At 34.7% G+C, this 23,183-nt stretch overlaps 1 protein-coding gene across 1 annotated transcript; it reads right to left on the bottom strand.

The window, feature by feature from the left end:
* Positions 1-939: 939 nt before the first annotated feature.
* On the bottom strand, positions 940-16,019 carry LOC128225670 (uncharacterized). Its single transcript, XM_052935579.1, has 17 exons — positions 15,914-16,019; positions 15,680-15,781; positions 15,146-15,280; positions 14,691-14,825; positions 14,363-14,561; positions 13,685-13,756; positions 13,419-13,505; positions 12,672-13,278; positions 11,849-11,876; positions 6,835-7,022; positions 3,631-3,690; positions 3,401-3,467; positions 2,803-3,021; positions 2,284-2,482; positions 2,076-2,147; positions 1,902-1,988; positions 940-1,736 (listed from the first exon to the last, which is right to left on the bottom strand). Exons 2-17 carry the CDS (start codon positions 15,751-15,753, stop codon positions 1,251-1,253), a joined length of 2,715 nt encoding a protein of 904 aa, XP_052791539.1. The 5' UTR covers positions 15,754-15,781; positions 15,914-16,019; the 3' UTR covers positions 940-1,250.
* Positions 16,020-23,183: the final 7,164 nt, after the last annotated feature.

The raw sequence follows: 23,183 nt of genomic DNA, 5'->3' as shown, positions 1-23,183 counted from the left end.
ATAATATGGACCGCTGAGATTATATGGACCGCTGACGTAATAAAGCTGGCGAGTCATGCTTGCAAATTTCACAACGATATTTTTCCCAAGTCAGCTCGGCTTACGCCTCGGTCCTTAAACACCTTCGGGGGCTGACTGACCGGCTTTTATAATGTCATATGATCATCAGTGGTGTGTAAAATTTCTTAATTATAAAAAAACAACAACAAAGCAGGCATATAATAAGTATAATTTTATCATGAGAACTGATATTGTTGATAATGCCGATTTGTGTAACATAAGAAGCACAAGTACGAGTCAATGAAATGAAAACATCTGTATCTAACATTGAAGTGAATGGCTAACAGGATATAAGGCAACGACTACCTTCGTCTTAGAACATGATTGGTAAACATGATGTTAAAAGAAAATAAACATACACAATCATAGGTTTTTCGTGTCTGTTAACTTTTACCATTGACGATTATTTGATAGATGTGAAATGACCTTTGTTTGTTTGTTGTTGTTCATTTGGTTCACTTTGTTGAATAGGTGATCGAGAATATTTGGTAGCTTCTACTTTTATCACAGTTTTTCGCTCCTAAATTGGTTTCCACCTGCATCACTCAAGAAATAGGGGTGGATCGTTTGCATTCACAAGCAATGAAATCTTAATGTATACATGGAAGTAACTTAAGTGTTAAGGCAATCAAATATAATCAACAATTTGGGCTGAGCAACGTTAAAGGACATTGCCATGGAGACTACCCTCCACGATTTGACATACCAATGACTATTGGTTGTGTTGCATCAAGACGTCATATTCTTCTGATCTACATATTGCCAAAGTTTTGTTTGGAAACCCCTCGTACTACGAAGGATATTCGAATGTTTACTACAAAAGAGTTATCGTCTTTTGTTTAAAACCAGTGTTCATGTAAAACGGTAAACGGTAATACGTTTTAAGAACACGTGTTCAGCGTTTATTGAATAAGTAAGCATTAAAGTCAAGTTTTGACAAATTGAAAGTACTCCTCTTTAATATTTTTACATGAACTAATTCATTAGTGTAGTTCTAGTATGTCTCATATGATACAAGACAACTATTCAATCATATGTATTTAGTCTGTAAATATTTTGTGAAACTATATTGTGCCAGTTACAGTTAAACACGTCTTCTAAGTTGGCGCTTAGGATACATATTCTTTCATCATCTCCTTTCAATATTTTGCAATGTGTATGCTAATTTTGGGTCAATTAGTTTCTACCAATTAGTCATTGTTTATAAGGTTATTGGTCGTCTTCCACCACTCCCATCGGTGGTCATCATCTGATATTATTTTGTCTTCGGCACCTTGAGCAATCCCCTTGGTCAACACCGGCCCGTTCTCGTGCAGAAACATCACTGGCCACACGAAAAATTCCACGTAATTCCCTCGAACAGTGTATTCTTTGAACAGTTCTTTGTTGAAATTCCGCCTCTCTTTAAGATCCGACGTACTATTCTTGTTTCTCTCATCACCTTCAGCGTTGACATTAGTTTGTCCAAATACACCAGAGTGTTCATCCTGTTCCGACTGGTAGTCTGGTGTGCATGGCACCCAGCCAGGACAGTCAACGACTACCGGTGGATCGCTCGCGCTCATCAGCAAACTCAACTTTACGCAACTGGATACGTACTCTTTCATTTTACCACTTGTCAAAACGGGCCGGAGACTTGCGTTCTTGCAGAAACCACAAAGATAGGTATCAAATTTCTGTAATGAACAGAATAAGTTTCTATTAATTACATCTATGCACTACTAGATTTCTTTTTGTATGTTTTTTACCTTTGGTAGAAATGTCCTTATATTTTGAAGTCATTAAGATTATTTCTTCGAGTTAGAAGGCAATATCACTAAAAATAACAATTTTTTATATACCTTTTCCATTTCAGTAAGGAGGCGAGGAACCATTGACTTCCTACCATCTTTTAACGCCTTTTTCAAAGACTGGCTGTTGGGTAAATTCTGAAAAATTAAACGTGTGGTAAACGTTTGTTTATTTTCATTGTATATTTTGATTAAGTAATATAGTTAAATATGTAATTGACTTACCTCGTCCAAATACCATGCTGCAACTAACTGCCAGTTGGTTTCAAGTTCCGCATTGCAAAATGCAAATGATTCCTAAAAAACAAAATGAAATGTTTTGATGCCACGTTGAAAGTAACGCTTCTGAACGTAAGTATATTTCTTCTTACAAGTACTCTAACAGATATTCATCTTGATTCATATTCAAGTTAATTCGTTTGTAGAAGTTTACCATAAAAACATCGAGAAGAAAATTTATCGTGTGTTTGTTCTTGACTTCATATTCCTCCAATACTGTGTAAAGGGCAGTCCATTCATTGTCATACAGCTCACTAAACATCTCAGCCAGCTTTGTGGGTCTGAACGGATCATTTAAATCCGCGATATTTGGATTGTTGTCCCTGAGCTTTACTGAGATAACCTCGCTCAATCTGCAATGGTATGTACGATGTTTAAATGACATTATGTCAGTGAATCCTATAAAGACCTTATCTAATGATTGATCACACAACTGTAAACTTGAAATCGCTAAAAATTTCATCCAACTCTCTCAAGATTAACCTCTTACGGTTTACCTCATAGCTAGTAGCAATGAACATATGCCTATAACCCATACCCTAGACACTTGTTAACACTTCCCCTTTCGTTTGGTGCCCAGAGTTGGATTACAGGTGGCGTCAAAAAGTAATCTTGCATCAGCTTGATAATGCACTTTCCATCAAAGTTATTTGCCACACAACTTTCCACCTACCTAGTAAGAGCATCTTGCTTTTCCATCTCTGCCTGACGTTTGTCTTGTGCAAGTTTTCGAACGTTCTCTTTTAGATCATGTATCTCATTGTCTTTCTGATCCAGTTGTAACTGCATACTTAATATTTCGAAACTGGTCAAGCCCCTTTCGGACTTGATAGAGTGTAGTTCTGTGTTTTCCCATTTGTAGGAAGGTTTGTCGGACTTGGCATAGCGTCTACTAAAAAGAAAAATTGAATACCCTGAGTACTTTTTAGATAAAATAAACAAGAGCAAGCAGTATGCTATCGGTAATAATTTTCATAACTGTGTAAATGTTAAGGACTGTAAATAATCCTGTAAGTTTAGATAAATCAGAGTCAAATGTAAATCACGAGGATCATTCCTGAAAAATTAACGTAGTTTCTAGGATTGGAGTTTAATAAGATCCTGTTTTATATTAACTGTTGAAAAAATACTAAATATGATTCCTGTTCAAGTTTGATTTTTGTACTGAAAGGAAACCATTTGAGGTTCGCTCATCGATATATGCATACTATAAACGCTGTAATGCTCATATTCTGCAAACAATAACATATAATGAACAATAAAACATTTACCTCAAATATTTCCAGAGTTTTGTTAAACAACCACAGCAAAAAATAAACGCAAAGCCCTCCAAGCAGTCTGAAATTGTATTACCATCACATACAAGTGTACAACATATACCAGTTGTCAATAATTGATATTGCATTTGTTTTTTCTTCAAATTTCTGACGAAAGGTCAGAGGGCAGAAAAAGCAAAATTTGGGTTTGGATAAAATCTTCAAGCTGTCCAATTAACACTTACCAATCAGAGGCAGTCCTCTGTCCCAAGTCTTTTTGGCACTTTCATAAACAAAAAGGACACCTAAACAGACAAAGAAGAATTAAATGTGAAACAATAGAGTATTGTATTCTATATTTTAAACATTGTTTACCGAGTATAAATGGCTTTCTTGCAACCTTTTAGTGTATACGGCATTGTGCCAACGATAAGTTATTGTATTTATAATAATGTCATATATAATGTGTTTTTAACGTTGTACAGCAAAGGGATGAATCCAAAATAAGCGCACAGCCCAAACGGTGCCTTTTATTATTTTTAAAACGTTACAAATATATAATGTTATCTGGTGGTAGTAGATGTAGTTATAGTAACAGCAGTAGCCGTAGCAGTAGCAGCAGCAGTAGCAGTAGTAGTAGTAGTAGTAGTAGTAGAGATGGTGGTGATGGTGGAGGTGGTGGTGGAGGTGGTGGTGGTGGTGGTGGAAGTTATTCTGATATTCGATAGGTTGAGAACACTACTTGGATGGGTACAAGAACGATAAAACGAGGACAATATGAAAGAAATATGTCAACGCCTTTAAAACTGCAAGTTTTATATGAAAGTGTAGCTATACCTATAAGTGCACGTATAAGTCTCGTTAAGCAAACTATCTACAAGTTGTCGATTGCCTTGTTAAACAGCTTTCATTAAATGGGCGAAAATTATTTAAATATCATACACAAATCTTATGCGTTTGTGTTTTGACCATGAAAGTCATGAAAGTCAAATGAGTAATATCATTATCATTACTATCTTGTGCCAAATGTTGTCTCATAAGGATCACAAAATTAATATATAATACACATTCCAGGGTAAAGTTTCTGTTTGGGTCAGTCAGGGCTTTTTCACCAAAAATTGTGAAGAGGCCTAGCCTTTTCATTTTGGGAATTTAAACGCGTGAAATTCTGCAAATTGGGAAAATAAATGCGTTAACGTCTCAAAATGGGAAATTGATAACAATATTATTTTATGGAGTAATTGGTCCTCGAATAACGTTCAAATTATACAGCTTTCTTCTTATGTCAACTTAAATGATAAAAAAGAATAATTTGCTCAAGCAGAATACATTTTTGAAGTAAGATCTTCCTTTTTGGGGAAAATATCTGTGATTTGTGACAAAAATATCTGGAAATTGGGAAAAAAATGACATTTTTCCCAATTGTGAAGTAGCCTTATTTCGGCCCCTAGCAAAAAAGGTGAAAAAGCCCTGGGACAGTACTCTTTGTGTAGGTGGTATTTTTTCTCTGTTCGTATATGTGTGTGTGTGTGTGGGGGGGGGGGGGGGTCAGTACTCGTCGGGGGGGGGGGTCGTTTTCTACATAGAAATATGGCCCGTGGTCAGTTTATATGGGGTTATAGTTTTTGTAACATCAAACTACATGTCGCAATGAGCATGTCTTCGGAGATCACTGAAATAACAAATATTTGTCGATGACATTTCCTGATTTCTTTATTTTTATAAATTCAATAATTGTATCATTAAATTTATACTACAAAATATAATCAGCCACCACGCTTTCTATCACACATAAAGAGCGAAAATATAAATACATTTTTCTAATTGCTACAAACAATATTGACACATACCTATATATTCATGTAAGATCGACACATTCTATATACTCATGTAAGATCGACACAGTCCTATATGCTCTTGTAAGATCGACACATTCCTATATATTCATGCAATATCGACACGGTCCGATATACTCATGTAAGACCGACACAGTCCTAAAGACTCATGTAAGATCAACACGGTCCGATATACTTATGTAATACCCCCACAGTCCTATATATGCATGCAAGATCGACACGGTCCTATATATTCATACAAGATCGACACCGTCCTATATATGCATGCAAGATCGACACGGTCCTATAAACTCATGCAAGATCAACACGGTCCGATATACTCCTGCAAGATCAACACGGTCCTATATATTCATGCAAGATCGACACGGTCCGATATACTCATGCAAGATCGACACGATCCTTTATACTCATGCAAGATCAACACGGTTCGATATACTCATGCAAGATCGTCACGGTCCTATATATTCATGCAAGATCGACACGGTCCTATAAACTCATGCAAGATCAACACGATCCGATATATTCATGCAAGATCGACACGATCCTATATACTCATGCAAGATCAACACGGTCCGATATACTCATGCAAGATCGACACGGTTCTATAAACTCATGCAAGATCAACACGGTCCGATATACTCATTCTAGATCGACACGATCCTATATACTCATGCAACATCGACACAGTCCTATATACTCATGCAATATTTATACGGTCATCTATGCCCATGTAAGATTGACACGGTTCTTTATACTCACTCATAATATACACTGTCCCATATACTCATGCAAGATCGACACGGACATTTATACTAATGATTTTTGGATCGCATATTTCTCTCCGCAGAACGTTAAAGCGATAAAAATATTTAACTAATGTTTATTTTGATTGTAAGTTCACAATGCCCGTCGTCCGTTTAAATCAAACATGCTTTTGCTTCAATTCATGACTAACTCATTCCATATCGACCTGGATAACATCGGCTAGTTTATCAAGTTTTATTATTAAAAAGTCGTTTTAAAGCTGCACTCTCACAGATATAGCATTTTTACAACTTTTTTATTTTCTGTCTTGGAAATGGCAAATTTTTGCGTAAATAGCTGCAAGCCAATGATAAAAGATTGCTGACAAAAAAATCAGATCGTAGATTATCATATTTCCGTTCGAAAATTAATGCTTTATGGCTTAATCCGTTACTATCGGTTTTAAGAAAAATAAATAAAACATCATGTTTTGTACTTAAATATAAAACATTTTTTCAGCAGTCTTATATAACTGGTTTCTATGGATTTTCGCAAAAATTGGCTCGTTCCAAGACAAAAAAAAATAAAAAAAAAGTTGTCAACACGTTCAATCTGTGAGAGTGCAGCTTTAATAAAGTGTTTTAATATTGTTTGTGATAAACATACAGAAGAAACCGATATAGTGAAAGAATAACTGATATATTGGAATGAAATGGCATTTATCAAACAACTGATATACATGTATATTATAAACATAATACACATTGATAATTCAGTACAATGACCTTTATTAGGTAAACTTAACAAACTTGAAAATGAGTACAATAGTAAATAAGAAAAACAAACGACCTTGATAACATTTGCAAACATAGCGTCTGATCCTCATGTCCCCTGTTGAACCCGTTTCGGAAAGGGGAACTCTCTGGTATTTGTGCCCTGCCGTTCCCATTGAGTAAATCGAAAGAGGAAGTAAATTACAACTTGACAGCTTCGTCCCCCTTCTAAAGTAATTGAAGATATGGCGGTTGTTTATCTCCCTTCACGATTTATCCATATAATGCTTAATGTATATGTTAAGATATGTGAACGTCTTCATAAGTCAAGTCAATACAAGTCAACAGTTTATTGAGTAATTAAAGGCCACTGGCTCAAAATACATAACATACAAGAAAGGCATGAGTTGTGTCAAGGTAGTTAATCTATACAAGCAAAGCTTGAATAAAAATCATGGTTACTTCCCCTTAATCTTAACCATTAATGTTCAGAAATATATGGTATACATAATAAGCTAGTTTTCGTAAATGTTCATAATATACGCAAAATATCAACACTGACGGACAAGCAACGGGCTTATATACAAGCACAAAGTTAACAAAACCTAAGCAACTTAAAATGATGTACATTAGTTTCACAAATGTTTTGATTGATACATAATTATACTTTAGTGTTGTTGTTTTTTTAAAAAAGACTGGCATCAAAAGCAGAAACCAATGTAGAACAGCGAAGGTGAGCTATTATCATTTCCATTTTTTCATCCGTCCGAATGTATGAGGCACAAGATACAGAAGACGAAAAAAATATAATACAAAAAATAATAATAATAAAATAATAATAATACCAATTATTATTATTATTATTATTATTATTATTATTATTATTATTATTATTAAATAATAATAATAATAATAATAATAATAATCTCAGTCATCTCAGTAACATATATATTTACCTCTAGTCTTTGTAACACCCCACACTTTACACATAGGTTAAATTATACCCAAGCGTACCAAAGACTTGGATGATATGCAGGATTATCTAGTGCATGTTAGAACCATTATATTCATATTAGAGTTGACCAGTCCTTAACGTATACATTTTAACATTTCATTTATGTCAGACGCCCATAAATACATCCAGGTATTGATTTGTGTAACTAATCTGGTTTACTTTCCAAAATGACTCAAATACTTCTACTTACCGGCTATCTCCGCGTAATTTTCCTATATTTTCAAGAACGTACAAATCACTCGAATATTATGTGTTGGCGATTTGTGTACAATTTAGTATAAATTTATAGCATAATGTCATAGAAATATTGTAGACCTTTTAAAACAATAAACAATTTGACAAGGAAGATAGAAATATTGTCGTGAAATGTGACATTTGCGGTGTTGGTCTCGACGCAACCAATCATATTTTCATTGTATTTTTTTAAATATTAGAAGCTATTGCTGTATAATAACTTTTCGTAATCGGAACAATATTTCATAACTGTACATATAACTTTCATTTTCTGTTTAAATATTGGCGTATAAGTTGACACGTGGTTGTAATAAAACTCATTAAGTTCCAGCGGAATTGAGCATACGTATATAAACTCAATCGATAGCAAATCAACATCTCTCGAAAGATTAAGGCGAATTATAAGGTTGGTGTGTACACACAAATTCTCTCATTCTGATTCTAACGAGTACATTTTTTATAACAATTAAATAAGAAAAACTATAATTGAATTATTGCATATTATAAGCGAGATATTATTATCAAAGGAATCAACAAAAACCGTTTTCTTTGTAATCGCATATACGGAAGTTTCCTCGTTATGATACTAACTAGAACAATCTATTTCTAAAAATATTTGATAAAAACTGTTATTAATGCTTATTATTAGCGAGATATTGTTATCAACGAAAGTAACAAAAGTTGTTTTCTTTGTAAACTCATGTACTCGCCAAATGATACATATTGTTTAAATGGTACATCGATCGATCACATTAGGCAGGTAATTATTATTCAAATGAAAGTATTAATATAAAAGAGTGTGATTGATATATTGCTAAAGACTTTTATTAAGATATATTTTAAAAAACGTTTAACTAGGTAAATCCATGTGCTCGCCATATTTTATCAATTGTGACTTGCATGAATACTACGTCATCCTAAGTTGTAAATTGTTAATTACATTTCATACAAAATACAACCTATTGTGTAGGAAGTTCGAAGGTCGAAGATGGCGCGACTAGACCCAGCACCATCAAGCGTACCGCCTCCACAACATAGAGGTTTTCTGCCGACGACCGATGTGCGCGCGGAATGGAGGTTGACATCAACGGGCCGATTATCGTGTCATCTAGATCGACTGGATCGGGCGTGCTACACGACCTTCCGACACTAAGGGGTCCGGCAATGGCCCTGTACGGGAGAATAGATGACAATGGAGCGGTCACCACGACTCCTACCACCGGGCCTTGTACCACCAGTACCCAAATTATGGACCCAGACTTGCAAATGCTACAGTTACCACTTGATCAGACTCTGAGGGACAGTGACCAAACAGGTATTAGCGATTTACCTCTACCAAATGTGCAAAATACGCTCTCGAAAACAATTTGGGCCACATCATTTTGTGTATTTTCAGACAATGGGCCATTCAAACCAAAATAGAATAAGGAACATATGTAGATATTGAATCGTTATTACACTATTCACAGTCTGATAATGTTCGAAAACTATATATTGGTGTTAATGGGGAAGTAATTTTCCATTCAGGCCACCAATAAGAACAATAATTGCAACTATTGACCTGTCGGGACAGACGCGTTCTTTGTGCTAAGTTACATGTTTCTAGTGGTACATCAGCATAGAACAAAAGAGCTTAAAAATGGCAACTATGTTATGCAATGGCTAACAGATAAGCTTCTAAGTAATATGTTGGGTAAGGCTGGAGAGACCTTGTCCAGCAATTTCTGATAAGGCTTGCGTAAGATCCCAGCCAAATCTTTCGCAACCATTGATAAAGTCTTGGTTTCGTCGCTTGCCATTAAAGGCAGGGGAATTGAAAATGATATTTGGATTTTAATTTTATAATTCAATAGTTCAAAGACAAATTGTTTTACCGGTATGTATGCTTAAGGTGCAGTGGATATCACGCCTTATTGATGTTTTAATTGATACAAAAGCAGTCGGTTCACCAATGCCTTCTCATGGGCATTCCATGGCCATTTTCAGAATATGGAAAATGATCATTTCTAAACCCGAATATGCAATTTGAGTCATATCTCTATCCGATTTCACATTTGATCTGTGGAAATAATGCAAAACTGTTGCAGGGTCTAATACTGACCTGGACAATAAGGGACAAGGGATCCTCATATCGCTTAAATAAACAGTCGTTTGTCCTGTAGCGGTCGCTGTTAAATACATGCAACGTAGACCACCAGTTAATTGGCCGCTCCGATGCCATCTTAAAGGCAAACCGTTACATAGGACTCAGTTCTTGGCCGGTTTTGAAAAAGATTCTGACCGTGTAAATAAAGTCATGTTGGCGATCCTATAGGTCTTAAATACATGGTAGTAGAGTCGGTTATTGAAATGCCAGTATATTTTTAATGTAATTGAGATATTGACGTTTTGAGAAGATGTCTTGCTGTTCATAAATATACATATCCGAACATGTTTTAGTGCATTGTCTGATTTTGCAAGGTGTTTGTTTACCAAAGACGCAGTTATTTAGTTGTGTCCCTAATAAAAGCTAAGTTTGAATGCTTGCAAAATTACACATGTTCTAGCAGTGTCGGCTCATAATTCTCCTTGTGGCATACGGTGCATTCAAGCACTTCAAGATTTCGACAACTCTATGGCTTTCTACGTTGGTTTTTCCCCTGGGCAATTAATGATGAGCCTTTAGCATACATTACACGATCATGTTGTCTATCTTGGCACATTGTGGTTATCTTATTGCTTGCATTAGGGTCCACATGTCCATAAAGTTAAATGTTTTTGACTAGAAGTGTTATTCTGTGATTCGACTTACAAGTCTGTATTCAATACTACAATTATATTTAAAACATACCTTCGGCGTCGTTTGTCGCAGGGAAAAATGTTCCTTACATTTTAATGCGTTAAGTAACGTAGAAAGTACGCGGACCATTACCTCGGGATCTATTTTCAATATATTATATTAATTGCATCTTGCAATTGCAAGACAGGAAGTAGCGTATTGACCACAATACACGTTGAAACAGAGAGATGAAACGGAGCTTAAAATATATTTAAAGTATATATAGCAATGGTATAAGCATTCGGATAAATGCAATTCTATTTCAAAGAAATACTTATTATATAACTACAGTACAGAGGTCAAGCCTATTTGCCAAACATTTAACTAAAACCTTGTTCAAGGAACACTTGATATATATGAAATTAATCTTTAATATGTAGTATTTTCAACAAAAACTATTATCGTGATAATGCAAGTGAATTCGTGCTAAAAAGAAACTAGGAGCAGAGTCTTGAGAATTTCTTCACGGGTATTTTCGTCGCAGGATTAAAGTTATTATCATTTGTTTGCAATGAAAATGCAAAAACAAGAACGAAATGCATATACTATGTAAACCGAAACTCGTTATCTCGATATCGCTTGGCTTAATTGTATCTTTGGCAGGAAATGGATGTAAAGAACCGATTTTGTTTAATCTTTGGTAGCATTCTCGCTTGGCTCGAAATATGCGAAGCACGAAGAATGTTGGCCTGTCCCTGGGATATCGAGCCAACGGGTCGCGACTGTCTGCTGAAAAGTGATATTGTTTATAATGCACCGATCTTTATTTCAAGAAGGTAACACATTGTGATATAATAACAGAGTCAACTAAAATATATCATATTTTTAATATGGCACTTTAAAACACAAACAGTTTTCAAATGAATTATGAACATTTCACACACAAACACTATTATTCAAATATCAAAAATGATATATAAAAATAAATTCATCGATAAAGATATATGAAACAATACTTTTAAGGTTATAAATAATACAACGTGTTTGATACAAGCAGCATTTCATCAAATTTCAAACACTTACCGACAGACACCCACTTTTTTCACAACAACTGATAATTATCATTATGAATATGATGTTTTAATCGTAACTTTTCAGTTGGATTTGAAATCTTCACTGAAATGTTTTGTTCAAAAGATAGAGCCTAAACTTCAATTTGCAAGTTGCCAATTAATGACACTTCGATTGAAACTTCGAGAGGTGTTTCACTCCATATTTTGCAAACTGTTATACTAAAAGGAATCTTTTGGGTAATTATTTCTTAGCAACAAATTAGAAATAATGTCATTTCTTTAAAACCGACATGAGTGTATAGTATTCATCAGTATTAAAAGTGTTACAAAGTAATGTATGATGGTATCTTATTATGCAGTGTTTGATATAAAAGAACGGCAGTAGAGTATTAACATATATCTGTTATTGTTAGCCATTTTAACTCTTGCAACGAACCATAATATGGTATGTTTGATAAAAAAAAAATTGTAATTATGTAACCTTTGTAGAATGTTTAGTTTGTTTAAATTAGAACCATTGTATTTGCGACAAATATGACAACATTTATCTTTAGCTTACAACTATGTCATTGATAAACATGATGTTGCAAAATATTAAACATACAAACAATGTTGTTTTCGCGCCTGTGTATAACAAGTCCACAAATATGATTTTAAAACCCCGGAGAGTTCTAACTAAGTTGTTAGAAAGCGTGCCAATGCCCAAAACAATTACCGATGACGATAATTTGATAGATGTGTAATACTGTTGTCTTTTAGCTCTGCCTCTTTTGTTCTTTCATTTTGTTTGCCTTGAACCGCGTGCCTTTGAAAGAGTCTATTGGTTAAGCATTAGACTACTAGGTTTTTTGCTGTTGTTGCCATTGCTTTTAACGGATCATCCCTTTTAAAAGATTTCCACCAAACCCAAGATTTGTCACTGCTTTCAAACATGTTGCTATTTGAGCCTTGAGCTATGCCTTTACTCAAAATCTCGCCTTTTTGTAAATACATTGCAGGCCACACAGAAAACTCTACATATTGACCTCTATTCGTATACTCCTTGTATACATTCTTTTCAAACGTTTCTCTCTTCTCTATATTTGCTTCGGCAATATCGAAGGGATATGAAGTTTGACTGGCTTGTAGCAAATCATTATTTTCAAGTGTGTTGTTTGTTGCTTTTTCTTTATCTGGTCCAAAAGGCTGTTTATCCCATTCCGTAAGTTCGCTTTGTTGGACAGGCGATCGAGAATATTCGCTACCTACCGCTTCATTCACGCCATCTCGCTCCTTAAACGGTTTCCAGCCACAGCATTCAAGAAAGGGAGGTGGATCGTTTGCATTCATGAGCAAGGAAATCTTTATGCAAACATGGAAGTAATCTTGCACCTCTTTTTTCATCAGTAAAGTTTTTAATACTTCGTTGTGGCACATCAATGACAAATACGTAGTGAACTCCTAAAATAAAAGCATTTAAAAGATACACACTTACTCCCACCATAATAAGTGCAGTTTTTAAACGGCAATTAGACAGCAATCAACCAAATAACCAACACCCTACTATGTGGTAAAAGTTCACAAACAAGAAAGCCGCCTACCTGTTGAATTTCGGGTACATGTTTTACAACTAGAACCTTTCGCCCATCCTTAAGTGCCTTTCGTGTTTGTTGAGCGCTTGGCGATCTCTTCATATAAAAACATATAAAGGCATGTTTCTGTTTGAGTATTTCATGGTACTAATTAACATGCAAACATTTACTCACTAATAATACAATTCTGCGATTTACTGATCTGCTAAAAGCGCGCACATTTAACATTTCATTGGTGTGTTGTTTTTCTAAACTTGAAGTATAGAATAACTCACATCGTCAAGGAACCATTTCAATACGACTCTCCAGCATTTGTCAAGTTCTTCTTTGCAAAAGGTGTATGCCTCCTGTCGGCATATAAAAAGAAATGTAAAACGTAAATGTCCAATCAAGTTTCTTTGTAAGTGTTTTTCGTAATTATACTGCTTGACTGTGACTGTCCCATCAATTCAAGGAAAGCAGGAAATTGTGGACTAAAGTAACGGAACTGAACTACGGCCGAGCTACGTTAAATGGTGTTGCCATAGAGACTTCCATACATCAACAGACAATCGGTTTTGCTACATCAATACGCTATATTCTGATACGCATATCGTGAAAAGAAAATTTAAAACTCCTCAAACTACATGAGATGATAGCATGTTTACTACTTATGAATTATCGTTTTTTGTTTGGAACAAGTTTACTGTAATATCTACAAAATGGTAATATATATATATATATATATATATATATATATATATATATATATATATATTTAATATCAAGTACATGGCGTTTATTAAACACGTAACCAGTTCTGTAGATTTAATGTAAGCCTCTTTTATAATTGTGTAAATGAACTAAGTCATATCATAGATGCAGTTTCCAGAACATCTCAAATGATCAAGAAAACCATTCAATCATTCAATGTCTGATAATATGTTCTGTACAGATTTCAATGCTACACGTACCATAATGACGTCCAATAGAAAATCTATTATTTGTCTTTCCGTAAAGCCAGTTTCTTCCATAACCGTATAAGCGGCTGTCCATTCGTTGTCATAAAGCTCACTAAACATTTCAGCAAGTTTTGTTGGCCTGTAGACGTCACTAAGGTCCACGATATTCGGGTTGTTATCGCGGAGTTGGACCGAGACAAGTTCACTTAACCTAAATTAAACACCGACATTAATGCACATCATAAAATTTAATACACTACTTATAGATACTCTATCGTAGCCATTTATAGATTAAGACAAATAAATAATGAACATGAAGTTTGATCGAATTAAAGATTACCTTCGAAGTGCTTCATCTCTTTCAGCTTGGACATAATCTCTTTCCTGTCTTACTTTCCTGATTTCCGTTTGTAGATTTTCAATCCGATTATCTATTATTTCGTTTTCTTCCATATATTCTGATTGTTTATGTTCACTAAAAAGATAAACATTGAAGTCTTCACTTCAATGAAACAAAGCGAGATGTCACGTCCGTTCACGATTAATCATCGTGAAAATCCATATGTGTATTTGGTTAAATAGAAATATAAAGCATAAAACATTATTCGCACTTATACACAGCTAAGTATATTTGAAATGATCATCACCGGGTAAGAATTATTTTAATTACAAAAAATTCTTACAGACTGCTAGTACTGTGCATGATATAAGACATATCCCTTACACTTCACATTTTACCTATCACATACACTTTGAAGAAGTAAATCTTAAATTCTTATCAAAATTAAAGGTTACCTCCGAAGTGCATCATCTTTTTCAGCTTGGGCATCATCCCGTTCCTTGCTTGCTTTCCTGGTCTCCGTTTGTTGATTTGCAATCGGATTATGTAATGTTTTGTTTTCATCTTTATGTTTTGAATGTTGGAGTACACTAAAAATATAACAGTTGGTATATCATTGACATAAAGCGAAATAACGCATCTATTCGTTTTCATATTTAATACATTTTGTCTGTTCGCTACAAATTTGACCGTTTAAATTCTTCATTTAATTTTTGATTTTTTTTTTCTTTCATTTACAAAAAGCGAGATGTCATATCCTGTCATGATTTAATCATTTATTTTCATATATTCCATAGTTCATGTCTTTTAATTCAATATAGAAAATAAAGCATAATCCATATTCACACTAACACACATTTACGTTAATATATTTTAAATGATAAACACATTGCAGCTATATGTTATTTGAAACAATTTTAATTTCAAACGTTTCCTACTAACAGCCAGATTGAGGCTCGTTATCCAACCCTTTGAAAAACACATTTTACCTCTCACGCCATGAATTGAAGGATTTTTCTTTCCTGGACCATCCTAACCCTGGAATTCCGGCGTGCAACGACATTACTCACTGTCTAGGGCACAAGATCACCCTGAAAGCAAAGATAGCAACGATAACCTTCGTATGAATATAGATGAGTTATTATTCACAATAACAATCGAAGGCAGTTCAAGAAATGATTGAGTTGTTCGTTTATTTGTTTACTATTATATAAAGAAAATACCTTCGGTTCCTAAATGTGGTAATATCGTCCCATTCAAATGTGTGTTTTTTTACCCTGCCTTCACTTTTCGCATCGTCTTATGCGATTGTTTTTATTTAAAACGAAACAGGAAGTTATTTACTCGCCCGTGATATCTTATCTCGGTTGTGTCGCTTTGAACATTTGTGTCCCTTGAAAGTGCAAGTTTTGAACATTTTAGATAAAATAATTTCATGCTATTGTCAACGCACTCCATACACCATCTCACACTCAAGCTCGCGTGCACACGCATGCATATATGCGAACACACACACACACACACGCATGCACGCACGCACGCACGCGCACACACACGCTCTCACACACATGTACGCTCTCACACGCAGGCATGTATGTACACACGCCCGTACGCACGCACGCACACACGCGTGTACAATACGCACGGCAGGGACATTGAGTGCGGGATAAGGTAACTATGTTGGCTTCTGTATCATGGGCATTGAATGCATCGCCAAAAGTTGTCTCATGAATTTGCTTGTACGCACGAGAAGCTTTGATTGCGTGGTAAAGTCAGGAAAACAAAATAACTCGTTATGGGGCATTGATTAACAAAATTAACCATTTTAATGCACTAAAAACATTAACTTTAAGATCATCATTTAAGCCATTTGGAACATATATTTTATCATAGTGTGCGTGTGTGTGTGCGTGTTCGTGTGTATGGGCGTGCCTGCATGTACGAGTATGTGGGCGTATACGTGCGTTCATGTGAGTGCATTTGTGTGAATTATAACAACCCTTAATAAGATGAGATAATAGAAACAATTCAATGTGATCATTTACAATCAGTACAAACACTCGTATTAAACGCAAATAAGATTTACCACAACTAATACTATTGTTTTAATATGCCTTTAAGAATAAATACATATCGAAAATAATGGTTTTTATGAAGAATACCGAGTTTAATTTGAAAGAAATATGAGACCATAGTAAATCCTTTAGCATTCACCAAAAAAAATAAATCATTTTTGCGCTTTACTAATAAATAAACAGTTACAATCTTGTAATCAGTTAATAATATTTTGTATGAGTTTATTATTTAGGAAGAAGTTAGTGTTTATCAGTCAAAATAAATATTGGAATATTGATTTGAATAAGAGTTTCTCTTTAAAAATTCTGTGTTTTAAATTAACGCCGATTGACCCCGTTATATATTGACCACATGAGTCATTTTCTTTCTGTTCAAAGAATGACAGATCATTTTTTAACGTCAAGAACTGACCATCCCCCACACCCCTCCCCAAACCGTTGCGTGTTCAAGGGTTATATTCACTACCGAACTTAGTCAATAATATGGTTACCAATATTAGTGGAATTTATTAATTGTATATGTTTTTATTCAACGATAACCGATTGACTACATCAAACTTAGATTCAAAACACTGAACTCTGTAGTCGCGTATTTTATAGATCTGTATACTATTACATTTTCTCCGATAGTGACATACAGAAGAAAACATGGATGATTTTAAGGGGAGGGGGGGGGGGGGCTGCACCCCCTCTACTGCCGGGATCCGTTTGTGCTTATTACAATGCAGATTTCTGTCGATTATCACTTTTTGGTTTGTGAGTTATATTTTGTGTATGAAATGAGTGTCACACACTGGATTTACTATGCTTTTGCATACTTAGAGCCTTATAACTGCAGATTTCTACTGATACTTATTAAAGAAATTGGTAACTAATAAAGTAGTAGAACCGTTTATTGTTGTGTTATTACTGTAGATGTTTATATAAAAAAAACAAAGCACTAATCAGCATAGTCACAGCTTATAGCATAGTGACTGGAACGATTATTTATGTGTATTATCAAAATATTATGATTCGGCAAATGAGATTGCTTAATAATTAAGAAAGCCTCTCATTAAAATAGCCGCCAGATTTAAGTCCTTGATGTATAAAGCTGGTTATTCAGCGCCCGTCTTGTGTGGAATTAGATATTTTGCACAACAACAATAACAAATATCCCTAACATAAAACAGATCAGACACTCTAAGATTTCTAATCTTTCCATTTAATAAACAAAAACAATTCGATTAACGTCATGCTAAACGTTTAAATACACTACGTATTGAAAAAGAAAGAGGTATAGGGGTTAGATTATTTGATACTGCGCAAAAACGAAGTCGGTGAGGTACCCTTTTCTTGATATCAGGCGAATTGTAATAAAACATTGAATACATGTATTTAAAAAAATCAAAAATTAAACGAGCATTTTTTTCAAGAATTAAAGAAATGCGCACTTTTTTCAGCGAAATACGACGCCGTTTTTCCCGCGAAAAATGACGTTATAGACGAATTTAGAAATAATAACGTTCAACAAGAGAAAGAAAAATATATGAGCGTGAACGTTTTCACAAGACGTACTTGACGTTGACATTTCATAGCTGTATACGAAGAATTGATGAAAATATCGGTTATTATAGCTGGAACGCAAAAATATGAGAGACGTCTCAAAATTGACGTCAGTGGCATATTTTGATAACTCGTAGATTCAAAACTGTTCCGAATATTGAAAAAGTAAAAACAGTCCCTAACTGGGCATATGCTCTTCTATTCGTATACCAATTTTCAGACAGTAACTCGAAAAATAATTCATAGTCGCGTTCCACCTTAAAGGTTATTGCATATGTTTCGAGGTCAACGTTTTTGAAATATATAAGTTTGATTCTAAGAGTCGAATATTCACTATTTTTAACATTATGACTGGCGTTGCCATCAGGAATTAACATCATTATACATATATTATTATACATAACTTATGTATTCAGTTATTAAAAATATAAAACATATCAGTTCTGTATAATAATATATGTATAATGGTGTTAATTCCTGATGGCAACGTCATTTATAGAGAATAATTAAAGTTAGGTTTGCATGAACCGGTCGGCGTTATGATGTAATTGTTTAAATTTATTGGTAAGCGACATTTCGGAAAATCGTAGCCATTAAATGCCGATAACAGTTATCTCTTTATCTTGTTATCACCTATCTGAAGAGCATGTGTGTCATTTAAGAATGAGATAAACGTCATATGATACATGCTTATATAAAATAACGTTTACCCTTTGAAAAAGGAATAAGCTCCTGTAGTTTTACATGTTTTCTATACAAGGCCATATCAAATTTATCTATCGATCTTTAACAGGGCTCAGCAGTTTTGCAAGTGCTACACATTTAACATCAATTCACTGCGAAGGAAACAATAATTACATTTGCTTTAATCCGGAAAGTTTTTGCTTGAGATGTTCTCTATTATAATTTGCAAATTGGGTTAAGACTGTGTATAATGTATAATGTTTAAGTTCATATTTAATATGCAATGCCAGCTACACAAATTCTAAAAGGATCTAAGATGCTAAGTTGAACAAATGATTGACTTCCCTGTACACACTGCTGGATTGAGAAAGACTATTCGTTTGAATATTGTTTTGAAACTGTCTTGAGCGGTTAAAGCTGCACTCTCACAGATTGAACGTTTCGACAACATTTTCATGTTTGTCTTGGAACGAGCACATTTTTGCGTTAACATCTGCAAACCAGTGATGAAAGACTGCTGACGGTTTAAGCCATAAAACATTAAATTTGGAATGGAAATATGGGCGATTTTGCAAGTTTCCAAAGCTTCATGTTAGTGCAAAATTGTACCCGAGTGTTGAAATTGCATGAACGCATGAAAAATGAACATTTATATGTGCAACATATAACGTGATGTATAATTGCTTATTTTTTGTTCAAAGGGCTAGCGATACAATGACTCGGTTCAACCACAATAAAAAGTTGTATTGTTTTTAAACTGTTGTTGTTGTGCTTTCCCTGCCCTCCCAATTGTGTGTTATAATTAAATGCTTAGTGTACTGACGGGGTCCAGAGTAAACACTCCCTGTGATTGAGATTGGGAGTGCTACTTAATATCTACGTAAATATTTTGTTTATATAGATTATCACATTGGTTGGCATTCAATACAAAATCTATTAAACTCGTTATCTTAAATGCGATAATAAAACCACCAAGGATCGTAATTTCAGGATGAATTACCAAGTGCCTTTGAAAGTCAGAAAGCCCGTCTTCCTTAAAGATCCGAAGTATTACATGTGTTACTTGCATAACCTTCAGCGTTGACAGTAACTTGAGCAAATATACCCGAATGTTCACCCTGTGAAATTAATACAATTTCGTATTGCATTCACCACTGATATACCTTGAGTATATCGCTTAAAAAACGTATAACTCATTCAAGAAACATACCACTAACTTATCATTACATATTCTGAAACCGCAGATTTCAAGCTTAAAGGCCTAGTTTAAGCCTTCTAAGTGACCCCCCCCCCACACACACACCCAAACTGTGTATAGTACTCAATCTCTGTTTATTGATCTGAATCTACTTGTTTTGCTCTCTCTTATCAGATCTCCAATCAGAGTATCCTGCTGTGTAGTTTTAGAAGTTTTATTATAGAAATGGATCCTAAATTGCTCTGAGCCAATAAACAAATACACAGGAAATTTGCCCCGACTGTGACACCAGTGCAATTAGCAGGAGATGCACAGCAGGGGATTATCATACCAAACATTTCTTCAACTAGGCCTTTAAGGTAACTATAACCTTGTTTTACTCATTGACATCAAAATCAATAGGGTTCACCTGCTGGTCATGACAAACGTGCCTACCAAGATCGAGGTCCGAGAACTTGAGAGTTCTTCAGCTATTGAAATGAAGTTTCAGCTTAAAGCTGCACTCTCACAGATATACCATTATATATGCAAAAAGCTACAGAAACATGCTCAGTAGCAAAAAGTTTAAACATAAACCCGGTTTAGTGGCAATGGGCAACGCCAAAGACATAGAACACAAATTCACAAACAAGAAACATAGAGCAGCACACAACTCTACAAACAGCACAGTGAAGTACTATACATATATATATATATATATATATATATATATATATATATATATATATAAATAATTGGTATGTTTATCAAGAATTGTTAAGTACCGCCTTGGAACGGTCCATTTTCACAACTTTTTTAGTTTTTGTCTTGGAAAGAGCATTTTTTGCATAAATATCTGCAAACCAATGATATAAGATTGTTGATAAAAAATCAGATCGAAGATTATCATTTTTCCGTTCGAAAATTAATGTTTCATGGCTTAAACCGTTACTAACGGTTTAAGAAAAATGCATAAAACATCATTTTTTAGACTTAATTATAAAAATCTGCGATCCAATTTTTGTCAGCAGTCTTATAAAACTGATTTCCATGGATTTTCGCAAAAATTGGCTCGTTCCAAAACAAAAAATAAAAAAGTTGTCAAAACGTTCAATCTGTGAGAGTGCAGCTTTAAGGTCACCACGACCTTGTCAAACCTGCTCACCAAGTTTGAGATCCCTGGACTTAAGCGTTCAGCTACTGACCTAAAACTGATTTTCAGCTTAAGATCACCATGACATTGGCCGTTGACCCACTGACTTACAAATAATTGAATAATTATATCTGCATAAACACCACATATCAGTATGCAAGATATATTTGCTTTCATTTCTATATATTACATGTGTTCCTTTAGCGAATCATAATTATGTGTTTTTCATTTTCTAATGTTAGACGATGTCAAAAAGCCACAAAGCAAATTTAATCTTTGGCTGAATCTTCAAGCTGTCCAATACACACTTAACAGACAGAGTCAGTCCTACGTTTAGCACTTTCATATCTAAACATACACAGGAATATTGCATGTAAAACTATGGAATATTAAATTATATATTTTAAATTTTATATTCAATATTTATATTTCATATAGAATGTGTTTCAACGTTCTGCAGCTAGTGCACGAGTGCAGCTAAAACGATGCGCTTAATGTTTCGCAAAAAGTGTAAAAATAAGTACTATAATGCATAAGGGATGCATGTATTGACCAATTTCAATCGAGTGTTATTTAAATTTATGTGTCATAGCACGCTTCCGTCAGAAAAACGTCTACGCAAACTGTTCAACAATAATTTATGTAACCATTGATATCAGAAGGAAGAGCTACGGTGAATCAGAAAATAATGACCCCATCCACAGAAGGTAATGACCCCATCCACAAAAAAAATGACCCCATCCACAGAAAGTAATGACCCCACCACAAACAATAATGACCCCCATCCACAGAAAGTAATGACCCCATCCACAGAATGTAATGACCCCCATCCACAGAAAGTAATGACCCCATTCACAGAAAATAATGACCCCATCCACAGTAAGTAATGACCCCCATCCACAAAAAGTAATGACACCATCAACAGAAAATAATGTCCCCATCCACAGAAAGTAATGACCCCATCCACAGAAAATAATGACCCCATCCATAGAAAGTAATGACCCCATCCACAGAAAGTAATGACGCCCATCCACAGAAAGTAATGACCCCATCCACAAAAAATAATGACCCATATCCACAGAAAGTAATGACCCCATCCACAGAAAATAATGTCCCCCAGCCACAGAAAGAAATGACCCCATCCACAGAAAATAATGATCCCCATCCACATTAAGAAATGACCTCGTCCACAGAAAAAAATGACCCCACCGACAGAAAATAATGACCCAATCCATAGAAAATAATGACGCCCATCCACAGAAAGTAATAAACCCCATCCATAGAAAGTAATGACCCCATCCGCAGAAAGTAATGACCCCATCAACAGAAAATAATGATCCCCATCCACAGAAAGTAATGACCCCCATCTACAGAAAATAATGACCCCCATCCACAGAAAGTAATGACCCCCATCCACAAAAAATAATGACACCATCCACAGAAAAAATGACCCCACCCACAAAAAATAATAACCCCCATCCACAGAAAATAATGACCCCCATCCACAGAAAATAATGACCCCGGGATCGTGTTCTATGTTTGACAAAATGATCCCCTATGAATTATAATTCAAAGCCCAATCTTCTTAAAAAAAGTGTGATGTATATTTGTAGAACTAATAGAAGTAATAAATGCAGCAACAGCATTAGTATAATTTGAATAAAATTGACAGTCATTGTTAGGCAAAATGGAACTGGAAATGGAAAATTAGCTGTGGTTTTATTAATTAGACTTTAAATGCCATCTTACCGAATAAATGCCTATGTACAATATAAGTATGCAGCGATTGTTTTGAAAGTTTTAAGATATTTCATTAAACCTAGATATTGATATGCCCCAGCATATGTACGGTTGTGTTA

Source organism: Mya arenaria, chromosome 3 (genome assembly GCF_026914265.1).
Source record: "Mya arenaria isolate MELC-2E11 chromosome 3, ASM2691426v1".
Lineage (NCBI taxonomy): Eukaryota > Metazoa > Mollusca > Bivalvia > Myida > Myidae > Mya > Mya arenaria.
This window is presented reverse-complemented; position numbering and strand designations above follow the sequence as displayed.